The 20733-nt window shown below is 48.4% G+C and overlaps 1 protein-coding gene and 1 pseudogene across 2 annotated transcripts; both read left to right on the forward strand.

Moving 5' to 3' along the window:
• The first annotated feature begins 6 nt into the window (after positions 1-6).
• On the forward strand, positions 7-20682 carry SCAMP2 (secretory carrier membrane protein 2). Of its 2 annotated transcripts, XM_016144145.2 has the most exons (10): positions 7-183; positions 10614-10682; positions 11117-11215; positions 11728-11856; positions 13124-13241; positions 13732-13860; positions 14517-14676; positions 15789-15890; positions 18776-18893; positions 19106-20682. In XM_016144145.2, exons 1-10 carry the CDS (start codon positions 127-129, stop codon positions 19238-19240), a joined length of 1116 nt encoding a protein of 371 aa, XP_015999631.1. In that variant the 5' UTR covers positions 7-126; the 3' UTR covers positions 19241-20682. The 2 variants fall into 2 exon arrangements, with proteins under 2 accessions (XP_015999631.1, XP_015999630.1); XM_016144144.2 differs by lacking the exon at positions 11728-11856.
• Positions 6003-6121, forward strand: LOC118600542 (annotated as a pseudogene).
• Positions 20683-20733: the final 51 nt, after the last annotated feature.

A 20733-nucleotide genomic window follows, 5' to 3' on the forward strand; every position in this document is an offset into this window, starting at 1 on the left:
GCTGCGCCTGCGCCAGAACGGCTGCCTAGCTCCCGGAAGCGGAGGGTCTACCCGAAGAGCGCCGCTGGGTCTGGGTGCCCCGAGGCAGAAGCGATCGCGGAGCTCATCCGTTGGCCCTTGACTGCCATGTCGGCCTTCGACACCAACCCCTTCGCGGACCCAGTGGACGTAAACCCCTTCCAGGTAGAGCCCCTAACTCACAGCTCTCTGTAGTTCCAAAAGCCACCACCCAGGCCTCTTTCGCCAGAGCCAGGAGACGTGGCGTAGGAGGGACGGGTTGACTGCCCAATGGGAAAGCGGACTCTGAGGGCTGGCCTATCGTAGCGTCTGGAGGGCGGGACTAGCAGCAGGTGGCACTGCGAAGGGGCGGGGCGCTGTGGCTTGGGAAGAGGTGGGACTCTCTAGTTCCCCAATGGTAGCCTCTGTGACGGACACTGCTGGGGAAGGAGAATGAAGCCACTGGAGACCACCCCCCCCCCCCAGCGTCAGGGAGAGAAGTGACTTTACTTGAGGGGGAAGTGTGGCTACCACATCCCGGAGTCTTGGCTTGAGTCACGTTAGGAGAGAGGGGACAGTCGTGTAGCATAATTTGGTGGAAGTCTCTGGTGGGATGGAGAAATGTGGAAAACCCTAAAACAACCCAGCTCCGCCCCGCCAACAGCCAAACTAGCATATAAGGTATAGGAGAGCCCCTGAAATTTTCCAGGAAAGAAAGGCTAGGAGAGGGTGAGAAGGTAACTCAACCTGAAGTATGGTCTTGATAAGAATTCCACATTTTGGCCATGGGCCTATTTTGGACTGTTTTTGGCTAGATAGAAGAGCCCACGTTAGGGAGGGGGGAGAAGTGAGGAGGCTCTGAGGGTCTTGAAGCACAAGGAATGTTGGTCTGATGGACCTGTGTGTGGTGGCAGGGTATTGAGACCACTGACCTATGAGCTGGCCTGACTTTTTGAACAAATGAGATCGAGGAAGAAATAGTCTTCTTACTTAAAGGCAAGACCTTTCTGCCCTTGAGCTAAGAGCACAGGGGTAATTCTTTTTCCATGATGAAGGGCTGGGACTCCTGTTAAAGTCACAGCTCCTGTGCTGCTTGTTTCATGTCTGCTCAAAACCAGTTCTAGGAAAGCTTGCTTGTGCCGATTGTGATTTATGAGCCAAGAGGTTTCTGCTTTGTCAGGATGTCACCAGGCATATTAACTTATCCTGCTTGTACTTTGGTCTTTGGCAGCTTCAGAGTTTCCTGCAGATGGAGAGGAAGTCCTTGGAGGGGTCCTTCTGCAACTCACAGCATGAGCTTTTTCACCTTGAATATCTTCAAGGGTCAAAGCCAAAACAAAGGAGACTAGAACAGAGTTATTATATGCTATCAGGAAAGTGAAATTTTTATGCTTATTTTTTGGTTTCAAGGTGACTTAGCTAATGGGAGCCTCAAGGCAAATTTTGGTAGGTGGTTCTTTGTAACATCAGAGAATTTCAAACATCCCTTAATGCTTCTTGACAGAACCTGTGCAAAGACCTTGCCTCTTATGTAATGCAGTCACCTCTATTAGTTGAGTAAAGAAAGAACGTTGACATTTTTTTCTGCTTGTGCCTTTTGGTAACTGTTTTGTTCTAATTACAAAACTGCTGTGTTATACTGGAGTTTGAGTTTTAATAAGGAACTCTTTTGGTTGTGTGCTATGTAATCATTTGCCTTTTTTTCCCCTAACAGAATCAGAAATAAAATGTCTGCTACAGTCTGACAGAGGCGGTCAGCTGTTCAGAGATTCAGAGAGTTTGTCCCCAGTGCTAGCAGTGGGCAAGATAGTTGGCTTGAGTTCTGCCTGTAAATAGCTTGAAAGTCTTAAACCACATCTCCAGCCCCAGAAATGATTGTGCAAACTGTGGTAGAAGTAACTTCTGTATTCAAGCAAGACAGTCTGTCCATCAGGCAGTGTCAGGATATGGCAAGACAGGAAGCAGCTGCGGTCCTCTGAAGAGCAACATCTGGTGGGGAATGCTGTCTGGGAAGAAGAGAGCTGGCTGGCTGCTGCTCTCCTCACGCTGGGCTGGGTTCTTCCTCTTGGCGCACAGTTGTGTTGGGAGGAGCTTTTGAAGTGAGGCCCCCAAACTGCTTCTCCTGGGGAGCTGCCCTTCCTCTCCTTGTGATGGTAGTGTTCTGCTTCCCTAACTGCCAGGGCTGGAACATTGGGAGGGTGATTGGGTGTGAGCCCAGCTTCATTTACCCAGGGTGTTGGCACAGAGCTCAGGAGAGAGGTGATAGGTTCAGAAACTGTCACACTTAGTCAGCCTTCAGAGCAAAGTCTTTTTTTCTATCACTCGATGACGGGTCGTGAAAATTTACTTAGTGTTAAGAGTCCATGGTGGACTATTAGTGCTGGGCACATCCTCAGCAGTCTATCCTTCAGTTTAGTTATGAGGAAACCAAGAACCCAGTGAGGATGGGACATGCCAGAGTCACCATCTAATTTGCAGCAGTAAGGGGTCCAGACTTGGGTCTTATTCCCAGGATAGTGCTGTTTTAAAGGTTTTTGAAGCTCAGATACTGGTCTTAAGCTGCCTTGAGGTTATTTAGGCCAACTAAGGAAAGAATTTAACATCATCACTACTGTCACCATTCTTGAAATGAGAGTACTGGTAGGGGTAAAAGTAATAAATTAGTATTAGTTAAGCTATCCTCCTACCCTGCCTGTGTGTGGGGGACTGGAATAATACAGGTTGTATTGGGCTTTTAAAGTATTTCAAAGCAGCATATGTTCTGAGCATTACCAGTCCTGAAAGGTGCTCTGGGTTCTGTGGTCAAATAAGTTGGGGAATCACTACTTATTCCATTTTACTTGAAGATTGACAAGGCTTGTTAGTTTGTTAATGGCTCTGAGAAATCCTACAGTAAAGACATTTACTCAACTTTAGTTGACATGGCATTTCTCAAAGTTATTCAACCATGGAATCCTTTTTCTGCAACTTTTGTAATATCCCGTGAAACTCCCGATGCGCCTTTAAGTTGACTTCCTTACCCATGTTCTTTATCATCCCACTACTCCCACCCCCACCCCACACTGTGGGCCTGGGCTTTTATTACCTCTTCTTTGCACGTAGTATGTAGTTATAGTTGGGATTGTTAAAAAACCCTGTGAAGTAAGAGCTGTGAAAGGAAAGTTGTCACAAGAGTGCAGCAGTTTTACCAAACTCTAGGAGGAAGCAGGAAACTGCAAGCCAAGTGTTGCCAATTTCACGGCCTCCACTGGCACTCCCTATCCCTCTGTTAATGATGGTGCATCTGCCTTGTACCCTCTGGATATTCTGGGCCTGCTTTGGACAGATTCCAGCTTGTCTGCTTCCAAATATTTCTTAGTCTTGTTGGGTAATGAGGTAGAGGGCTAAAGGTAGGCATTTGATTTTTCAACAGTCCACTAATAAGCAGGTCATCCAGGCAAACGCCAGGGCCGCTTTCCTCAGCATTTCTCTGGTTACTGCTGGCACCCAAGTTGATCTCAGTAAGGGGAGTGGACCAGCTGGTGGTGCTGAACAGTCTTTCTGACTTCCATCTCTGTGAGTTGCCAAATCACACAATATCACTTTCACACGTTGCCTCCTTACACTTAAAGGATAATCTCAGTGGTGTGGCTGCTTCCTAAGGATTTAAAACTTTTGTCCCCTGTGGGAGAAGAAAGCAGTGGCAGAAGTCTGATTTGAGTATGAACAAGGGTATGAGGTTCCCTGCATTACACTAGGGGCTTTGCCACTTCCCAGAGAGGGTGGTCTTTTGCTTGACTGTAATTTGGGGGAATTCTCAAAACCACCAGATAGACCTGGTAGAACTTTCCTTTGAAACAGGAGCATCGTCTCAAAAAATTTGAAAATGTCAAGGTTCATGTAGTGTAACTGACTCTAGACAGCTGCCCAGATGGCGGTGTCTCTCTGCCTCTATGGTTGGCACCTGGAGCCGGGCTGGGTGTTAGAAAGCTCTTGGCTGGAGACACAGCTGACCTTTGACTCTACATGTCTGTTAAGTTTTCTTTGGAGCCACTTGGTGTAAAATAATCCTTCGTGTAGAGAAATGGTAATATTTACCTAGGACAAACAAGGGTACTTGCCACTCGTTCAGAGTAGAGTGCTATGCACATTAGCAAAGTGTGACCCATCCAGCAGCACTCCTTTGAAATGCTGACATGTTTCTGCACAATCACTGAGCCTCCACTGCTTTGGGGGCCAGTGCAGAAAACCAGGGTAAATGGGCATATGGCCTGCCAGAGCTTCTGGCCTGGCAGGAGAGCTAAGAAATGCTCACTGATCATGACAGCACACCATGGATACAATAAGGGCAATAAAAACTTGCCAAAAGGAGCTATGTGGGATCTGAGGAGGAAGGGCAGAGTCCTGTGGTAGAAAAGGCTTGGGCTGAGAGCAGAAAGCCTGGCAGATGGGAAGAGAGGGTGTTTAAGGTGAAGGAGTTCCAAGAACCAAAGGTCGCTCTGCATGCTCTCACCCCTACGGTCCCAGGCACCTCATCGCTCTTAATTAGATCCTGTGGCCTCTTCCAGAGCCATGGGCTTGGAGTAGTCTACTGCTTGTGAGACAAACACGTATGTTTGACCATTCTCTTTTGAAATTCCATCTGTGGCCTCTTTAACACTGGTAACTCTCACCTCCTTCTACCTGTTTTCACTTTCTGTCTCATATATTTAGGGCTGTTCCGGAGTTCTGTCCTTGACTTTGTTCTCACTGTATACCTCTCTGAGTAATTTCTTCCATTTTCATGGCTTCAGAATAGCATCCACATGATAACAATCCCAGATCTAGAACTCTAGCCCTTACCTTTCTCCTGAGCTTCAAACCAGGATTCAGCTCTCACCTGAACATTGCCAATCTTTCCAACTAGATATATTCCATAGGTATCTCCAGTCTGACCCAATATCTTCTCAGATCTTCTCCCTTCTCCCACACACCCACTCCTGAAAAACCTGTTCTTTTTCTCCCATGACTACTTATCTTGCACAATGGTGGGCCTGTTCCCCGGTCACCCAAGTTAGCCATCTGTCACTCAGCTCCTTCCTTTCTCTTCACTGCCCCCATTTCTTGCCCTGCAGTAATGCCATACCCTGACCAACTCAGAGAATGGCAAGCCTGTGGCATCTACCTGAGAAGGGTCTCTGGATTTCATCCCCTCTTCTCCATCCCCAGCTGTCATACCTTAGCTCAGTCCTCACACTGTTATGCAAGTGGACTGTTGTGTACCATCTAGTCTTCTTGGTATCCTTCTTCCCCATGCATTGTACTCTTCTCACTTCTGGTGGTGATGATCATGGCACTCCCTGCTCATAGTCTCTAGTTGTCTTCCATTGCCCATAGGGTAGAGTCCAAACTCCTGCAGTCTGGCCTGATCCCTTCTTCAGGCTAGTTCCCTGATGCTGCTCACAACACACTCCACTTCAGAGCCCTCAGAACCTTCTTTTATTCCCCAAACACAGGCAAGCTGTTTTTAAAGATGCTGTATCTTTGCAACTGCTGTTTTTGCCTCCCTCTTTAGTGCTTGCTAAATTTCTTTTATCTCTTAAGATCCACCTCAGATGCCAACTCAGTAAAGCCTTCCCTCGCTCTCTCAGATAGGCTAGTCACTCCCTCCCTATGTGATTCCCTTGCACCGTCCCTCACCTTGTTACTACACTGACCATGTGCTATCTCTTCTCGCCCTGACTTCTGTTTTGTGCTCTGTACTATTTGCTTCCTGAGGGCAGGAACCAGTGCTTTACTTTGGTGGTCTCGCCCTATGCTTATTGTGGAATGGTTTGTATAGAGAGTCAACAAAAAAAGATGGAAGGAGGTGGTGAGTTTGAGGATGGACTGTGCTGAAAGGAATGCTGGCGCCAGGCCAGGTGGTTCAGACTCACTTTCTGGTCGGTTCTGTACATCAGTGCTATGGCAGAGAGAGTGCACCTTGCTCATTTGGTGGATACGCAGGCTATTTTGAAAAATATGTGTGTTTTAAAAGTAAAAACATGGTCTACGACCATGCTACCCTGAACAAGCCTGATCCTGTCTGATCTTGGAAGCTAAGCAGGGTCAGGCCTGGTTAGTACTTGGATGAGAGACCACCTAGGAAGACTGGGTGCTGTAGGTGAAAAAAAATATAAATAAAAATAAAGTAAGGGATTGTAAGCTGACAAGGTCCTTGGAATCTGTGAGGCCAGCCAAGGGTTGTCTTGCCTAAAAAAAAAAAAAAAAGTAAAAACATAATCACATGGAAAATTTGGAAAACAAATCATCTGTTTTTCTACCAGTCTTTTGTAACCATTGTTATTTTGGTGTGTTTTCCTGCCAGTCTCTTTTTATATGAGTACTTTTGACAAAATATATGCATATATCAAAATCTTTTCTATATTGCTGCCCTGTGTTTATAGCTGTGATTTTTAATTTTAATGGCTGTTTAGGCCATTGAGCAAATGTGCACCAAAACATACTTGTTCTCACTGTCCTTGGATATTTAAGTAGTTTCCTGCTTTTTCTCCTATTGTAAATATTGGTGCAATGAAGATCTTTGCAGATAGAGAGTTTTATATGTTTTTGTCATATTTTCTTAGGGTGGATTCTCAGGTTCTAGCTCAGAGAGTACTAAGGTACACTGTGGCTTTGTGCACTTAGGATCTAGCCAGCCCGTCCGGGGATAATTGTCCTTTCTTGTTCTATGACACACAGCCTCCAAAACAAATAGGACTTTACGGTGGTTCCAAAGTATGGGTGACTCTATGCCTCTCAGAAAGAATGGCTGAGTTTGTTTTAACCCATGAGATTATTTAATATGTTTATTTGGAACCTGAAATAAACCCCACACTGGGAGCTTGGGTGGAATATAGGAAAGGAAAGCAAGGAGAAGTCACAGGGACCTCGAGCACAGTCAGGGCCTGTGAGATGCATGGAAAGAGATTGTCAAACCAGTGAAAACAGTTTTTTAAAGCTTCTCCTTGGCAGACCTCCAGGCTAACTCTATCTTTTCTCTTGGGTCCCTCACACCCAAGTGACACAGAAGTATTTCCCTGCCGCAGAGCTGTGGCGGGCCTTGCTGGGCCTTTGCTCGCTCGCCTTCCTCCCCTCCTCTTGGAAGTTTGCCTTCCTCCAAGCCCTGCCTTGGACCTCTCCTCTGCTCCCCTCCTGCTTTCACCCTGCACTGGGCTCTTGTTGTGAATGTCTCAGTTACCAGAACGTGGACTCCAGAAGGGCAAAAGCTGTGCCCTGTTCACCTTAGTGTGTCCCTCACACTGTTTGTGACTGTTTACTGAATGAAAAGAACTGAGTTTAGTAGCTTTTTATTTGTTATAAATTTAGTAAAAGGCTCTAGCCAGTCTGAGGCCTTTGGTACAGGGCTGGGGTGGGGTGTTAGATTACTTCTTTGTAGGTGAAACTTAGCTCTCACCATCCTTTTAAATAACTGCTTGACCCACTTATGAGTCAGTTGATGCTTGGTGAGTGGGAAAGAGGATTGCTACTGTTGACTTTTTATTTGTGTCTGGGAGTAAAAGCTGAGGGTCTTCATTCAGGCCAGTCAGTGTAGTCCTTAGCTGCAAGACTCTCTGCATGTGTCCTACCAAGGCTGTTCCCCAGGAAGGACTTCTCTGAGGCCCAGAAATAAAGAAATGAGAAGAGCAGTTGTCTTGGTCACTCATGGCGCTCTTGTGAGTGTCCTTCCGGAGTGGAGTTCATTTATTCAACCACATGCTGATGGAGCACATTCCATTTGTCAGGCACTGTACCAGGCTTTAGAAGTGCACTATTGAACAATACCTGGGCCGTGCCCTCTCAGGTTTATTACTCATGTCTTTGGAGACAGATGTGGATTCAGAGTCCATCTCAGCCAGACCCTGAGATCTTGGATGAGCTACTTCCCCTCACCAACCTGGGGCTTCTCTAGCTTCACTCCTCCCTCACAGGGTGATTGTGAGGAGGAGGGTTGTAGCTTTTCACAGCCAGGGGGCCTCAGCTGAACTATAAGACACATAAACTGATTGGAGTGATTGTTTTCTCCATTCTCTCAAAGGTGGACTATAACCAGGACAGTTCTAGATGCATAGGAGAGAAGTCAAGTCTTTGTAGACAGTGGATGCCTTAAGGCAGTGGGGCTTAATTCTCTCGAGGAACCAGGTTGATAAGGTCTGGTAGTACCTTCATTTCGGATGGCTTGACACAGTTGCTAGTTCTGAGGTGACTAAAATTTCACAGTAGCTTCCCGGTGTGGTAATCCTGGCACACAGTAGACACTCAGTAAATATCGGCTCGCTTCCTCAGTCCTTCCTCCTCCCTCTCTCTCTCCGCAGGCCTCAGCTTCTCTTAAATCCATCCACATCTTTCAAAAAGAGCCCAGGTCTCAGATGGGAAGTATCTATGTCTCCCAGAGTGCTCCAGGTTCCTCTTTCCAGGCAAGGTGCTTCTGGGCCTTGAAGCTGCTGCTGTGATGCAGGTGCCCCTTTCTCTATGCCCTAGCAGTGCCTCCTAGAGAAAGCAGAGGAGGGCCTACAGCATGCAGAATCTATTCTCAGATATTATCTGAGCTTCTGCTCTGCACAAGCCCTTCACCGAGCACTAAGAAGCCAGAGTATGAACTAGACACATAGAAGCACCTGGTTGCAGAGTTTACAGCCTGCTAGTGGAGATAGGACTTTTTATGATGAGCTTGGTGTCTTTAAGATTTTAGATAAAAGAGGAAGGATCAGTGTGGACAGGGTAATCAGCTCCCTGCACCCCCTCTGCCCCCCCCACCCCGGAATCCTCTTTTGGCTGACCTTGGTAAAGGAAATGACATCTCGTTATGGGACTGGAGGTTGCCTATTAAACATGTATGCTTCAGCTAGTTGTGTATGCCAGCATCTGAAACTGCTACCAGAGCTGCTTCTCTGTCAACTGTCCTGTATCGAGTCAGACTTGAATAACCAGTTCCTTGGATGATGGATTTAATTTCAGTTACTTTACCTCCTTACTCCACTGTGGCATGGTGTCTGCTGAGTCTGAAAGGGGAACACATACTGAATTTTTCTTGCAGGAAACCAGCCCACTAATTCTGGGAGAAATCTGCTAGTTGCTTAGCCAAAAACCAACCTTAAGGCCAGTTTCTCCAGCTTCCTGTGGTCTCTCAAACCTCACCTTGTCGCTTTGTCCAAGTTGCAGGAGCCACCAGGCAGGGATAGTGTCCTGCAAAAAGGATATAGCCACACTGCTTCTTTGCAGAGGAGATGGGTTAGAAGGTACAGAGAGCGAGGCCCAACCAGAGACAAGAAGTGAGTTGGGGCTGTGTGCCCAGGTCTGAGATAGGCCCTGACGCTGGTCAGACACAGTCTTGCCCTCTAGGAACTGCTGGCCTAGATAGGAATATGAGAGTTGGTATGTGTGAAAAGGTTAGAGAACACATGCAGTGTAACCCTGAGCTCTATAAATATTTAGAATAGGAAGCCGGCTCCTATCTTGAGACCTAGGACAAGTACAGCACCATGGTGAATGTCTGTTTCCCATAGAAAAATTGAGAGTGTTCTCTGGGTGTCTATCTAATATTAATATTGTATTTAAGAATTCAACCTATGGGGGCTTCCTGGTGGAGGTGAGGCTAGACTGCAAGGACAGGAGCATCTGGATGAGTAGTGATGGATGGGTGGTGAGGTGCGCAGACAGGGGAGCCTAGTTGAGGCCTGTAACATGGGCCTTGGCAGAGTCCAGTGGCAGTCTGCCTACTCTTCACAGCTGTTTCTCCCAGATCCCAGGCATTCCTATTGAGCTGGACCTGAGGGTGGGTATATAGGAGCTTTGCTGGGTGAGGGGCAGGATGAAGACAGACTGGCCTCAGGCCAGCAGGGTAAAGAAGATGTTAGAGAGCCCTAGCAGACCCTGGGCCAGAAGGGCTGGCCTCAGCAGAGATCAGATAGGAAAGGCAAGATGAAAAATTTAGGGAAAGGCTGTGTTCTGAGGACATTTTTGCATTTTTTCAAAAGAATCCAGATAAAACCAACCAAAAACATTTTCTCGGCTTTTTATCCGAGCCCTTCATAGCTCTCTATTCCTAGCAAGTCTGCCTGATTTATCAAATCAGCACTGACAGCCAGCAGCATGTTTTTGTTCCAGAACCTTGAGCTGCCCTTTAAAGAACAGCAGGAATAAAGACTTTCTGGAAAATAATATGTAAAGCAGTACACAAAGGTTAAAAAGTGAAAAGTCTCCATCCATACCACTCCACTGACCACCGCCACCCTGCACTCCTGCCCAAAAACCCCACTCCCTGGAGGTAAATTCTATGAACTGTTGTGACCCTATAATAGACATAAACAAGAAAACACGTAGTGTCAAGTCCCAGGCCTCAGAGTGTAAAGCTTGCTTTGTATCTCTTCTGGGAAGTCTTCTGGACCAAACCCCCCATACCCCTGTTCCAGAAAGGGAAAAGAGATTGAATCTCTGGTGTGGCAGGGGTAGGGCACAGCAGCCTTCAGGAGAGGCTCTTCAGGGGGCTAGGATGGGCCATCATCAGCCTCACTTTAACCAGGTGTTCCTGGGATTGCCCACTGGCCCTGAGATGGTGCTCTCTCTCTCACCAAGGTTCTCTCTCTTCAGCATCTAATGGCTCTTTTTAACCTTCTCAGGATCCCTCTGTTACGCAGCTGACCAATGCCCCACAAGGTGGCCTGGCTGAATTCAACCCTTTCTCAGAGGTTGGTGAGCATGTCGTCTTTTGGAGACTCCAAATCCTCTGGGTGGTTCTGGGGTCCCTGGGGCAAGGCGTTTTTGCAGAGACAGAATGCTCTGAGAAGCAGCAGTCCTCAAAGAGGCAGTCTTAATGTAAACTTGCGTGGTAGGGGTAGGATGAGGAAGTCACCAGTCCTCCACTTGGGGTCCACAATCTGGGCCCCTCCCTGAAGGGAGTAGGGCAGTACCAGGAGCTCTTGATCCAAAAAGGCCAGAGGTACAAGGTTAGGCATCACATTTCCCAGAGCCTGAGGCTTATTGGCCAAGAAGCTGCAGAAGGAGGCGCAGAGGGACTACCCCTCACAGGCAGGGGCCCATCACCCATCCTGCTGTGGGTTTGCTTCCACATGACTAACTATTGGAGTCCACTCACCTCATTCCTTTGATCTGTCCCATGTAGACAAATGCAGCGACAACGGTTCCTGTCACCCAGCTCCCTGGGCCCTCACAGCCAGCAGTTCTCCAGCCCTCAGTGGAACCAACCCAGCCAACACCCCAGGTACTGTTGACGAAGATCCCTTTTGCCTCTCCTTTCCAGAAAGGGAAGCTCCCAGACCAGTAGCTGTGTCCTGAAATTCGGGGGTGGGAAGAGGGCCTTAAGTCCTGGATCCTTTTCAAGGGCCGCCTTGATAATCTCTTTGGAGTTGGTCACTTGTACGTGGAGGGTCTGCTCACCTATACCCTCACCTCTACCCTGCTGCTAGCACCAAAGAATAAGCCCTACACACCAAGCTGGGTTCTTGGGTGTCTTCAGACAGAACTTTGCCCCTGTCGTGCCATTCCAGATCCTCCTGGGCCTTTGGTTTGGTCTCTCTTACTCAGGGCCTAGAATCTATCTTTTTTAAAACCTAATTTATTCTTGCTTCCTTCCTATTTTCCTTTGACCCTTCACCAAATACTGTGAATCTTGTCTGCTTGGTGCCCGACTTTCGACCCCCAGCCCCACTGCCCCGCCCCATGCTCCTCACTGCCTCTGGTGAGCGTGACCCACAGTGGAGTTGTATGTTGCAGCTCCTGCTTAGACAGGCCAGCAAGTTTCTACCTACCAGATTCCTGGCAGTGAGCGAGCTCTCAGAGAGGCAGATGCTACTAGGAGGAGATAGTATTCTCAGAGACAGCTACATGCGAAAGCTTCCAAAGGTAGGCAAAGTGTAGATGAGCGAGAGTGAGGGCAAGGCATCTGGAGCCTGCCCAGGCTGGGATTTGGATTCTAGTGGGCCCCAGGCTACTCTCTTTGTCTCGCTGGACTTATTTTGAATGTGCTGCCCCCGCCTGGGGTCCTAGGATCCTGGGTCCCACCCATGGTCCTGGAATCCTATAAGGCAAGGCTCAGAGGCAGAGGAGACTTTCTTATTCAGCTAGGTGGTGGGTTGTAGGGACCTGGGTCATGCTCAATTGAAGTCAGACTTGAGGAGAAGAGGCTAAGACCCCCAGCAGGATTAATTCTGGTCCTGCTTCTACCCTCAATACCTGAAACTTACCTCCTGAAGGCAGCCTTAGCTCTTTGGAGAACTCTTATTGAAGAGAAAAAGAGGCAAGTGCGAGGGGGTCAGGGCGGGTAGGGAACACGCACAAACGTATGTATGGACATGTGTGCCTGGCTCGTCACCCTGTAAGATGGCCAGTTTGATCTTTGCTTCCTAAAAAGCACTGCAGACTTGAGGAGGAACTGGGCCCCAACTACAGTACCCAGTAGGAACAGGGCCATTGGCTGGAACTCTGGACCCAACTTGGCTCAGCCTCACGTAGAGTCCTCTAGCTACCTCACTCAGAGGCCCTGCTCTGCCTGGAGAGGTAATAAAGCTTGGACTCTGCACACCATGAAAGCCAGGAAGAGCAGGGCCAACCTTAAGGAGCTATCCTGGGGTGTAACCAGTCACAGTTCAGGTGTATCTCAAGGGGCAGCTCCTGGGAGTGGAGCATGGTGAGGTACTTAAATATAGATCTTTCAGGCTCCAGGTACACAGTCTGCCCTCAAGTGCCTCCCCTCCCTACTCACTGCTAGCAGGTTTTCACTGTTTCCCTTTACACACACCTTCTCCAGGGTCTTGAAACGAGGCTTTGGTCTCTGGGTTCCTGGCTGTAGGGCAGTCTCTTGTGAGGCCTTTTTCCTTTTGCTGTCACCGCAGAGGTCACTATAACTGAACTTGCCTAGACTCCAATATGGGGGATGGTTCTCCTATCTCAAGCTTCGCAGTGAAGGGGAGAGAAGAGTCCTGGTAATGACAGAGGGGCCAGAGGTGGTGTAGGGGCAGTAGGAGACAGGACACTGTGGGGCTGGGACTACCTCTGGGACTCCCGGTTAGTTTTCCCCACGTAGGGCATGGCCCCTCTGAATTCCTATTCTGGCTGACACAGTCCCTCTGTCTCGGGTCTGGCTGACTCCCATTTCCCCTTTTTGCCCCAGGCTGTGGCCTCTGCAGCCCAGGCAAGCCTGCTACGCCAGCAGGAAGAACTGGACAGGAAAGCAGCTGAACTGGAACGCAAGGAGCGGGAGCTGCAGAACACTGTGGCCAACTTACATGGTAAGAGCCCTGAGCTGCAAGGCCTGGTGCAGGAGGGTTCCCTGAGCCTGTTTGTTCCTGGGGCAGCTTCAGACCTTTGCTGAGCTCTTGATCATCTTAGAATGGTGCTGGTCCTAGGGAGAGCAGTAACGTGGAAGTCAGGAGACCTGCAGTGCCATCCTAATGGGTATAGATTATTTCTGCACTCCTTTCCAGCTCTAAATTTTTTTGATAGAGTTGGGGCACCAGTTTCACGATTCCTTGCTTATGCACTGTTTTTCATAAAAATAATCACTTAGGCTGTTTAGTTCTGTGTTTCCCAGTGCATTTGGGGTCTTTTATCTTGGAGCGAACTTGTAGGTGTTTGTGTCCTATCATCTTTTTCCCATCTCCATACCTGTGAAGACCTTGAGCTCTGCCTCTGGCACCCCTCGGGAGCCCTGGTCTGGCCCATAAACAGGGCTGGTGCGTGCTGAAACTGGGCCTCATCTCGTCATCTCTTTCCACACAGTGAGAGAGAACAACTGGCCACCCCTACCCTTGTGGTGCCCCGTCAAGCCCTGCTTCTATCAGGATTTCTCTACAGAGATCCCTGCCGACTACCAGCGAATATGCAAGATGCTCTACTATCTCTGGATGTGTGAGTCCAGCTCCTGCCCCTTTGAGCTCAAGGGCAAAATGGGGTGTGTCTCCAGAGTCCTAGCTGTGCTCTGGCTGCTCCTTCTTGGCAGACTCCAGCCTTCCGCAGTGCTGGCCGTGCTGGGAGGGACCTTCTGCTTACATAATCGGCTGTCCACAGTCTGTTCCTTGTCCTGGGAACCTCCCCTCAAGGGCCAGTCCAGACTAAGCATCAAGTGGGTGGGGCTAGTTGGAGGCTTCTGAGCTCCTGCAGAGCTCATTGCAGAGCTCCCGTCCCCACAGACCCTTGGGCTCCTAGGAGTGAGGATAAAAGACTCCCTGTCACTCCCCTCTGGGTCATCCAGGGCCAGGGAAAAGAGTTGCCAAGAGAAAGACTTCATTTCCCAAGGATTAGTCTTTGAGGCTGCACCCCGCTGCCACCCCTCAAATACCTGGGCCGTCCCATCACCTCTTAGGAGTTTGGTTTGGTCTCTGGTTTTGAGCTCCTACAAAAGAAGGAATGAGAGCTAACCCTGCCGAGGTACAGATGGAGGTCTACTGCTGCAGCTGCTCTTACAGCACAGACCTCATCTCCTCTCCAGGGGTGGTTTGCCATGTTGGGGAACCCTTCAGCCACCTAGGCACCAGCTCATGTCTCTCTCTCCTCCCCTTCCTCAGTGCATTCAGTGACTCTGTTTCTAAACTTGCTTGCCTGCCTGGCCTGGTTCTTAATCGACAGCAGCAAGGGAGTGGACTTTGGCCTCTCAATCCTATGGTTTGTTATCTTCACCCCCTGTGCCTTCCTTTGTTGGTACCGACCCATCTATAAGGCCTTCAGGTGAGTGGGGCAGGGGTGAGGTGGGGAGTTTATGGAGGCATCCCCAGTAGCAGCCAAGGGCCATGAATTGGCAGAATAGAATAGTGGGAAATTCATTTCCCATTCCCACCCACAGCTAGAGCAGGTGGGGATCAAGAGCCAGTCTCCTCAGTTGTAACTGAGGTATGCTCTGGGCCCTGTCATTGAATCAGGACAGGAGACCTAGAGAGGGGAGCAGGAGTTGTACTTGCCCTCCCACTGTGCCCAGTCTGCCTGGTGTAGTAGGATTTCAGTCACTGGGAAGAGGGAGGGGTTTTCCTTAGCTCCCTCCTGAGGCTCTAGGGTATGCTTCTCTGATAGTTGGACTCTGATATACGCTCTCAATGGCTTGTTTATGCCCCTCCCTGACCTCCCAAGTAACTCTTGAGTGTAGCTAAGTACTATTATTTGACTAGTTGATTTAGAATAGATCCTGTGGCTATTCATGAATCCACTTAATAGATGCCTAGGGCTTTTGGAATTGTGCCTCAGAGCTGATGCTTTCAGGGCTGGGAGCCGAGCAGGCCCCAGGAAGAAGGGGCAGGGTAGTGGCTGAACCCGCACCCCACCATGCATTCAGCAGGCAAGACCTGAACCCTCACTGTATTCTGGCTCTCAAGGACATGGAGGTGGAGGTACTCAAACACCAGTTGTGTTTAGTGTTTTCTATTCCCCAAATACCTTTTCTTCCACCCAGGCATACAGTTTTATTATTAGAGGTTTATATGTTTGACTTAGATTTTCTTACCTATTACGAAATACAAATAAGTACTCTAGGAGATGGATTGTTAAGCTCTTTATTTTGTCCTTTGGGTAAGCAAATTTATAATTAGCTCTTTGAGGAAGGGGTCGAACATTGACCCTTAAATTGGAAGGCAGTGAAAGACAAGCCCTTTTTGATTATAGTGGTGGTGGGGCGGGGGGGGGGGGGCTCTCTCTGTGTGTAGACAGTGTGGCTGGTCCCCGGGAGCTCTCTCTACTCTCCCACCCTTCATCCTGGCTTCTAGTAACGAGAAATGTCAGACTAAGTGAGGAATGCTGAGGAATGAGTCCCAAGCCCTCTTGTGACTTCTGATTTCTCCCTCTTTCCACAGGTCCGACAACTCTTTCAGCTTCTTCGTGTTCTTCTTCATATTTTTTTGTCAAATAGGAATTTATGTCATCCAGTTGGTCGGCATCCCTAACCTGGGGGACAGGTGAGACCTGGGACAGTGCAGAGGGAACTATGCTTTGGAGGTGAGGTGAGGCCTTTCTCACCCTAATTCCCAGGCCCACAGAGCCCCACACAGATCACCCCTCTTCGACAATGCCATGGGGAGCAGTGGGCCAACTTGGATCTACCTTTAGGCCCTTCTCCAGTTCTTCACCGGTAGCTACTCACTATCTTGCCTTGCTCGCCACTTTCTGGGGTGTTGTAGGTGAACTTGGTCTGAATCCTCAGGCTACTTGGGCTGTGTCCTGCACTGGATTTCAGCCTCTTCCTTTTCTCTTGCCACGTCCTCCTGGAGGCTGGTGCTACTGCCACAGGTCCCAGGCAAGCCCTTGGGTTTAAGCATATGTTGGTGGATGCCCTTGTCTTTGCAGACCCGTTTTTTAGAGGCCCTATAACATCAGGCGATGGAACCCTAGCCTCTCTTGGATGGGCTCCTCTGGCTGCTTTTTTGAGCATACCGCTGGTTTGAGTTTCCTGGGTGCTGCAGTCTTCTATTCAAAATTAGTCTCAAAAAGAAAAGTGGATGGGTGATGTTTTCCTTTCTGCCTCAGTGCATGGGGAATATTACAGAAAGGTCAGGCTGGCACTTGGCTAAAAGTCTGAGCCTGGAAGAGGTACACTATTTTGGTTCCCTCCCTCCAGTAGAGCTGGCAAGTTCAAAACAGTGGAGAGGGGGCTGACTCACCTCAGACTTGGAGCAAGTGCATGCTCCCTTCTCATCTCTCTTACTTCTTGTTCCTAATCTGACTCTTTTCTCTTTGTTTGGTGACCCATTTTCATTACTTGATATCCTAAGTGAGAACCTGATAGAAAGGCTGTGATTAATAACTGCTGTTTGTACCCAGGACTCAGGGCGTCAGAAGACTTGATTTCTGGTCCTGACTCCACCCCTCACTACTCTGCCTTGGCTTACCTGCATGAGCTCTGTAGCCTCCAACCTCCCAATGCCCTTCTTCTATTGCTTCATGACAGCCACGGGTTGATGGACATAACTGCCCCCTACCCTTTGTTTTTTACTGTAAAATGTACATAACAAAATTTGTCATTTTATTTACTACTTAAACCATTTGAAAGTATACAATTCAATGCATTTAGTATATTCACAGTGTTGTGCAGTCACTACCACTACCTAGTTCCAGGACAATATCACCCCAAAAGGAAACTCCATACCCATTAAATAGTCACTCATCTCCTCCTCCTCTGAGCCCCTGGCAACCATTAAACTGCTTTCCATCTCTCTGGATCTGTCCATTCTGGACACTTTATATAAATGGAATCATACAACATGTGGCTTTTTGTGTCTGGCTTCTTTCAGCATGATTCGGGTTCATGTGGTAGCATAGATCAGTACTTTATTCCTTTTTATGGCTGAATACTATTCCATTGTATGGATATACTGCATTTTGTTCATTTACTTATCTGTTGATAGGGATTTGGGTTGTTTCTACCTTTTTGCTGTTTTGAATAGTTCTGCTACAAACATTTGTTTACATGTTTTTTAGTACCTGTTTTTAGTTCTTTTGGGTTTTTAATCCAAGGAGTGGAATTGCTGGGTCACATGGTAATTCTATGTGTAATTTATTGAGGAATTGCCAAATTTTTTTCCCTAGTGGCCATTTTACATTCCCAATATCAATATGTGAGGGTTCCAGGTTGTCCATATCCTTGCCAACACTTGTTATTTTCCACTTTTTTTCTTCTTTTTTCTATTTTAGTCAGCCTAGAGGTTCGATATCTCATTGTGGTTTTTGAATAGCATTTTCTGATAGGTCATCTTTTATGTGTTTGTTGGCCATTGTGTATCTTACTTGGGAAATGTCTATTGAAGTCCTTTGCTAATTCAGTATTTACGGTGTCTTTTTGTTGTTGAGTTCTTTATATATTCTGGATACAAGTTTCTTATTAGATATGTAATTTACAAGTTTTTTTTTCCATTCTGTGTTTGTTGTTCTTTCATTCTTGATAATATCCTTTGATGTGCAAAAGTTTTTAATTTTGATGAAGTCCAGTTTATCTTTTGTTGCTTATGCTTTGGGTGTCATATTTAAGAACCATTATCAAATCCAAGGTCATAAGGAGTAATCTCTGTTTTCTTCCAAGAGGTTTATGTAGTTTGGGTTATTATTAGGTCATTGATCCACTTTGAGTTAATTTTCACATATGGTTAAAGTAAGAGTCCAACTTAATTGTTTTACCTGTGGATATCCAGATGTCCCAGCACCATTTGTTGAAGAGACCATTCTTTCCCCATTCAGTGGTCTTGGCACCTTTGTGAAAACAAGTTGACAATGGATATATGGATTTGTTTCTGGACTCTTAATTCTATCCCATTGATTTCTATATATGTCATATATGTCTGTTCTTATGCCAATACCACACTGTTTTGATAACTACTGCTTTGTAGTAAGTTTTTAACTCATGAAGTATGAGGAAGGAGACATAGCTGACTGGAGGGGCTGTACCTGGGCTCCAGTGGGAAGAGCTGAGGTGACAGGATAAATGCAATGGGTTGGCCAGTAGCTCTCCTTTCCAGAGAGTGGGCCCTCAGGAGTGAGCAGTAAGACCTTCCATGTGTCCCCAGCGCCCAAAGCAGCAGTAAAATGTGGTACCCAGTGCTGTTCATGATTGTGAGGGCAGCAGCCACATCCTTCCAGACTTCAAGGATTCCCCATGGGCATTGTAGGGCCTTCACAGAGGCCTGGCCTCTCACAGGCCAAAGTCGTCTGGACCACAGAGTTCTGTGCTACAGGGGGATGCCTGGGTGGTGGTCAGCATACAGTGGGCACTTAAGGAAGAGCCTAGCCTCTTTTGGGGACCTCTGGGGCCCACTCCCAATGTGCCCTCTCTGGGCTCCTCCTCCCTTTGCAGTGGTTGGATTGCAGCCCTGTCTACACTGAAGCAAGACTTGGCTGTGTCAATCATCATGATGGTGGCGGCTGGCTTCTTCACCCTCTGTGCTGTGCTCTCACTCTTCCTCCTGAAGCGGGTAAGTGGTGAGTGCTGGACCAACAGCAAACCCGAGAAAGAAGGCATTTCTCTACCTACACCATGGGGGCGTTCATTGCTTCAGCAGCTGGGCCTCCTGGGTCCTTAAAGATCCAGCAGCTTTCTCCAAGGTTCTGGGTGAGGGGTTAGATGAGCTTGGGTTCCTAGTGGGCCCGCAGGGCGGGCCTCTGTCACCACAACCTCTCTCCCCAGGTGCACTCCCTGTATCGCCGGACGGGGGCCAGCTTCCAGCAGGCCCAAGAGGAGTTTTCCCAGGGCATCTTCAGCAACAGGACCTTTCGCAGTGCTGCTTCGTCTGCTGCCCGAGGAGCCTTCCAGGGGAATTAGTCCTCCTGACTTTCCTCCTGCCCCAGCCTTTTCTCTTCACCTGCCTTCTGAACTGCACATCCCATGGGTGCCTTAAGCAGTGCTTATGCCCAGCATAGACCCAGGAGGGTCTTGCCATGGCTCTTCCTTCTTCCACAGCGACCAGCTCTCCCTTCTCACCCAAGGGAAGGGGAGGGAGGGACAGGGATTTTTTTACATAAGAGAAAAGAAAAAAAACAAAGCTGCCTTTCTTTCTCAGGTGGTGGTTTGGTAGGATTCTTTTCTCTCTGGAAGCAGTGGGACTGAAATTCTCTCTCTCTCTCTCTCTCTCTCTCTCTCTCTCTCTGACACACACACACACACACACACACACACACACACACATCACCAGCTGACCTGGGCCCACTCTAGCTGGATTTGTATTTCCGTCAGGGTCCTGGGCCTCTACTCCCCAAGCAGCATGGCCTGAATCTGGCTCCACAGACTCAGCCTGTGGCTTCCACAGTCCTGCCCTCCCTTCCTTCCCTGGCTGGGGTAACTTCCCAAGTGCTCCCCTTTAGATGAGCCATAGTCTGGGCTGGTGGACAGCTCTGTTCCCCAGATCACTGTGGACAGGTCTCTTGGCTTCCAGAGCCTCTGGCCTGGTTCCCCAGCCTCTTCCTTGCCTCATGTTTCTCACAAACAGATGTATAGCCCTTTGGGTCCCCTGCACCCTCCTGGTATGCACAGTACTTTGTGCCCTCTGGGGTCCTCCCTGAGTCCTTCCCTCTTTAGACTTACCGAATGTGCAATGGGGTTTGTTGGGATATGGGGATGGGGAGGGACAGAGGATGACCCGAGGTGTCTCACCCAGCCTTTAGTGGTCTACTGGGGGGAGGGCCGGGATCTTACTGTCCTGATGTGGGTTGTTTGTTCCTGTTTGTTTTGATTTCCTTTCTTCCTGGGGGATAGCTGCACTCTGCCTTGGCCAGATTCTATCACTCTGCACCTCACATCAGCAATATCTATCTTGTATGACTCATCAGGAGGACAGGGTACATTGGGTCAGAGCTGCACCCTCCCTCCCAGCTAGACTGATGAGCCCCCTTTTCGAGGGTTCCAGACTAATCCTCCAGGGTTCCTCCATAATACCCCAAGAAGAGTCTAGGTCACCTTTCACTGGTTCTGGGCATTTCCCAGGAGGTGTAGCTCTCTGATGAGCACCTAGGAGTCCATGGTTAACACCTGCACCCTGTCCTCCAGAACCTATAGGAGTGGGTGCATGGACTGAGGGGAATTCTCAAAAAGCTAGCCAACCAACCCAGTGGCAGCTGTGAGGCTACCAGCCCATTCTGCCCCAGAGCCACTGAATAATGGCAGTGACCAAGGTTTTGTAAACTCCTTTCTGGTATTTTTTTCTCCATGTACAAATGTATATGTTATGTCTCAATTTTGTGCTTAAATAAAAAGACATTTTCAGACAACACTAGTCCTAATGTCTGCTGGACTTGGGAGGATGGGGGTGGCCCACAGGG

Source organism: Rousettus aegyptiacus, unplaced genomic scaffold (genome assembly GCF_014176215.1).
Source record: "Rousettus aegyptiacus isolate mRouAeg1 unplaced genomic scaffold, mRouAeg1.p scaffold_m13_p_3, whole genome shotgun sequence".
Classification (NCBI taxonomy): Eukaryota; Metazoa; Chordata; class Mammalia; order Chiroptera; family Pteropodidae; genus Rousettus; species Rousettus aegyptiacus.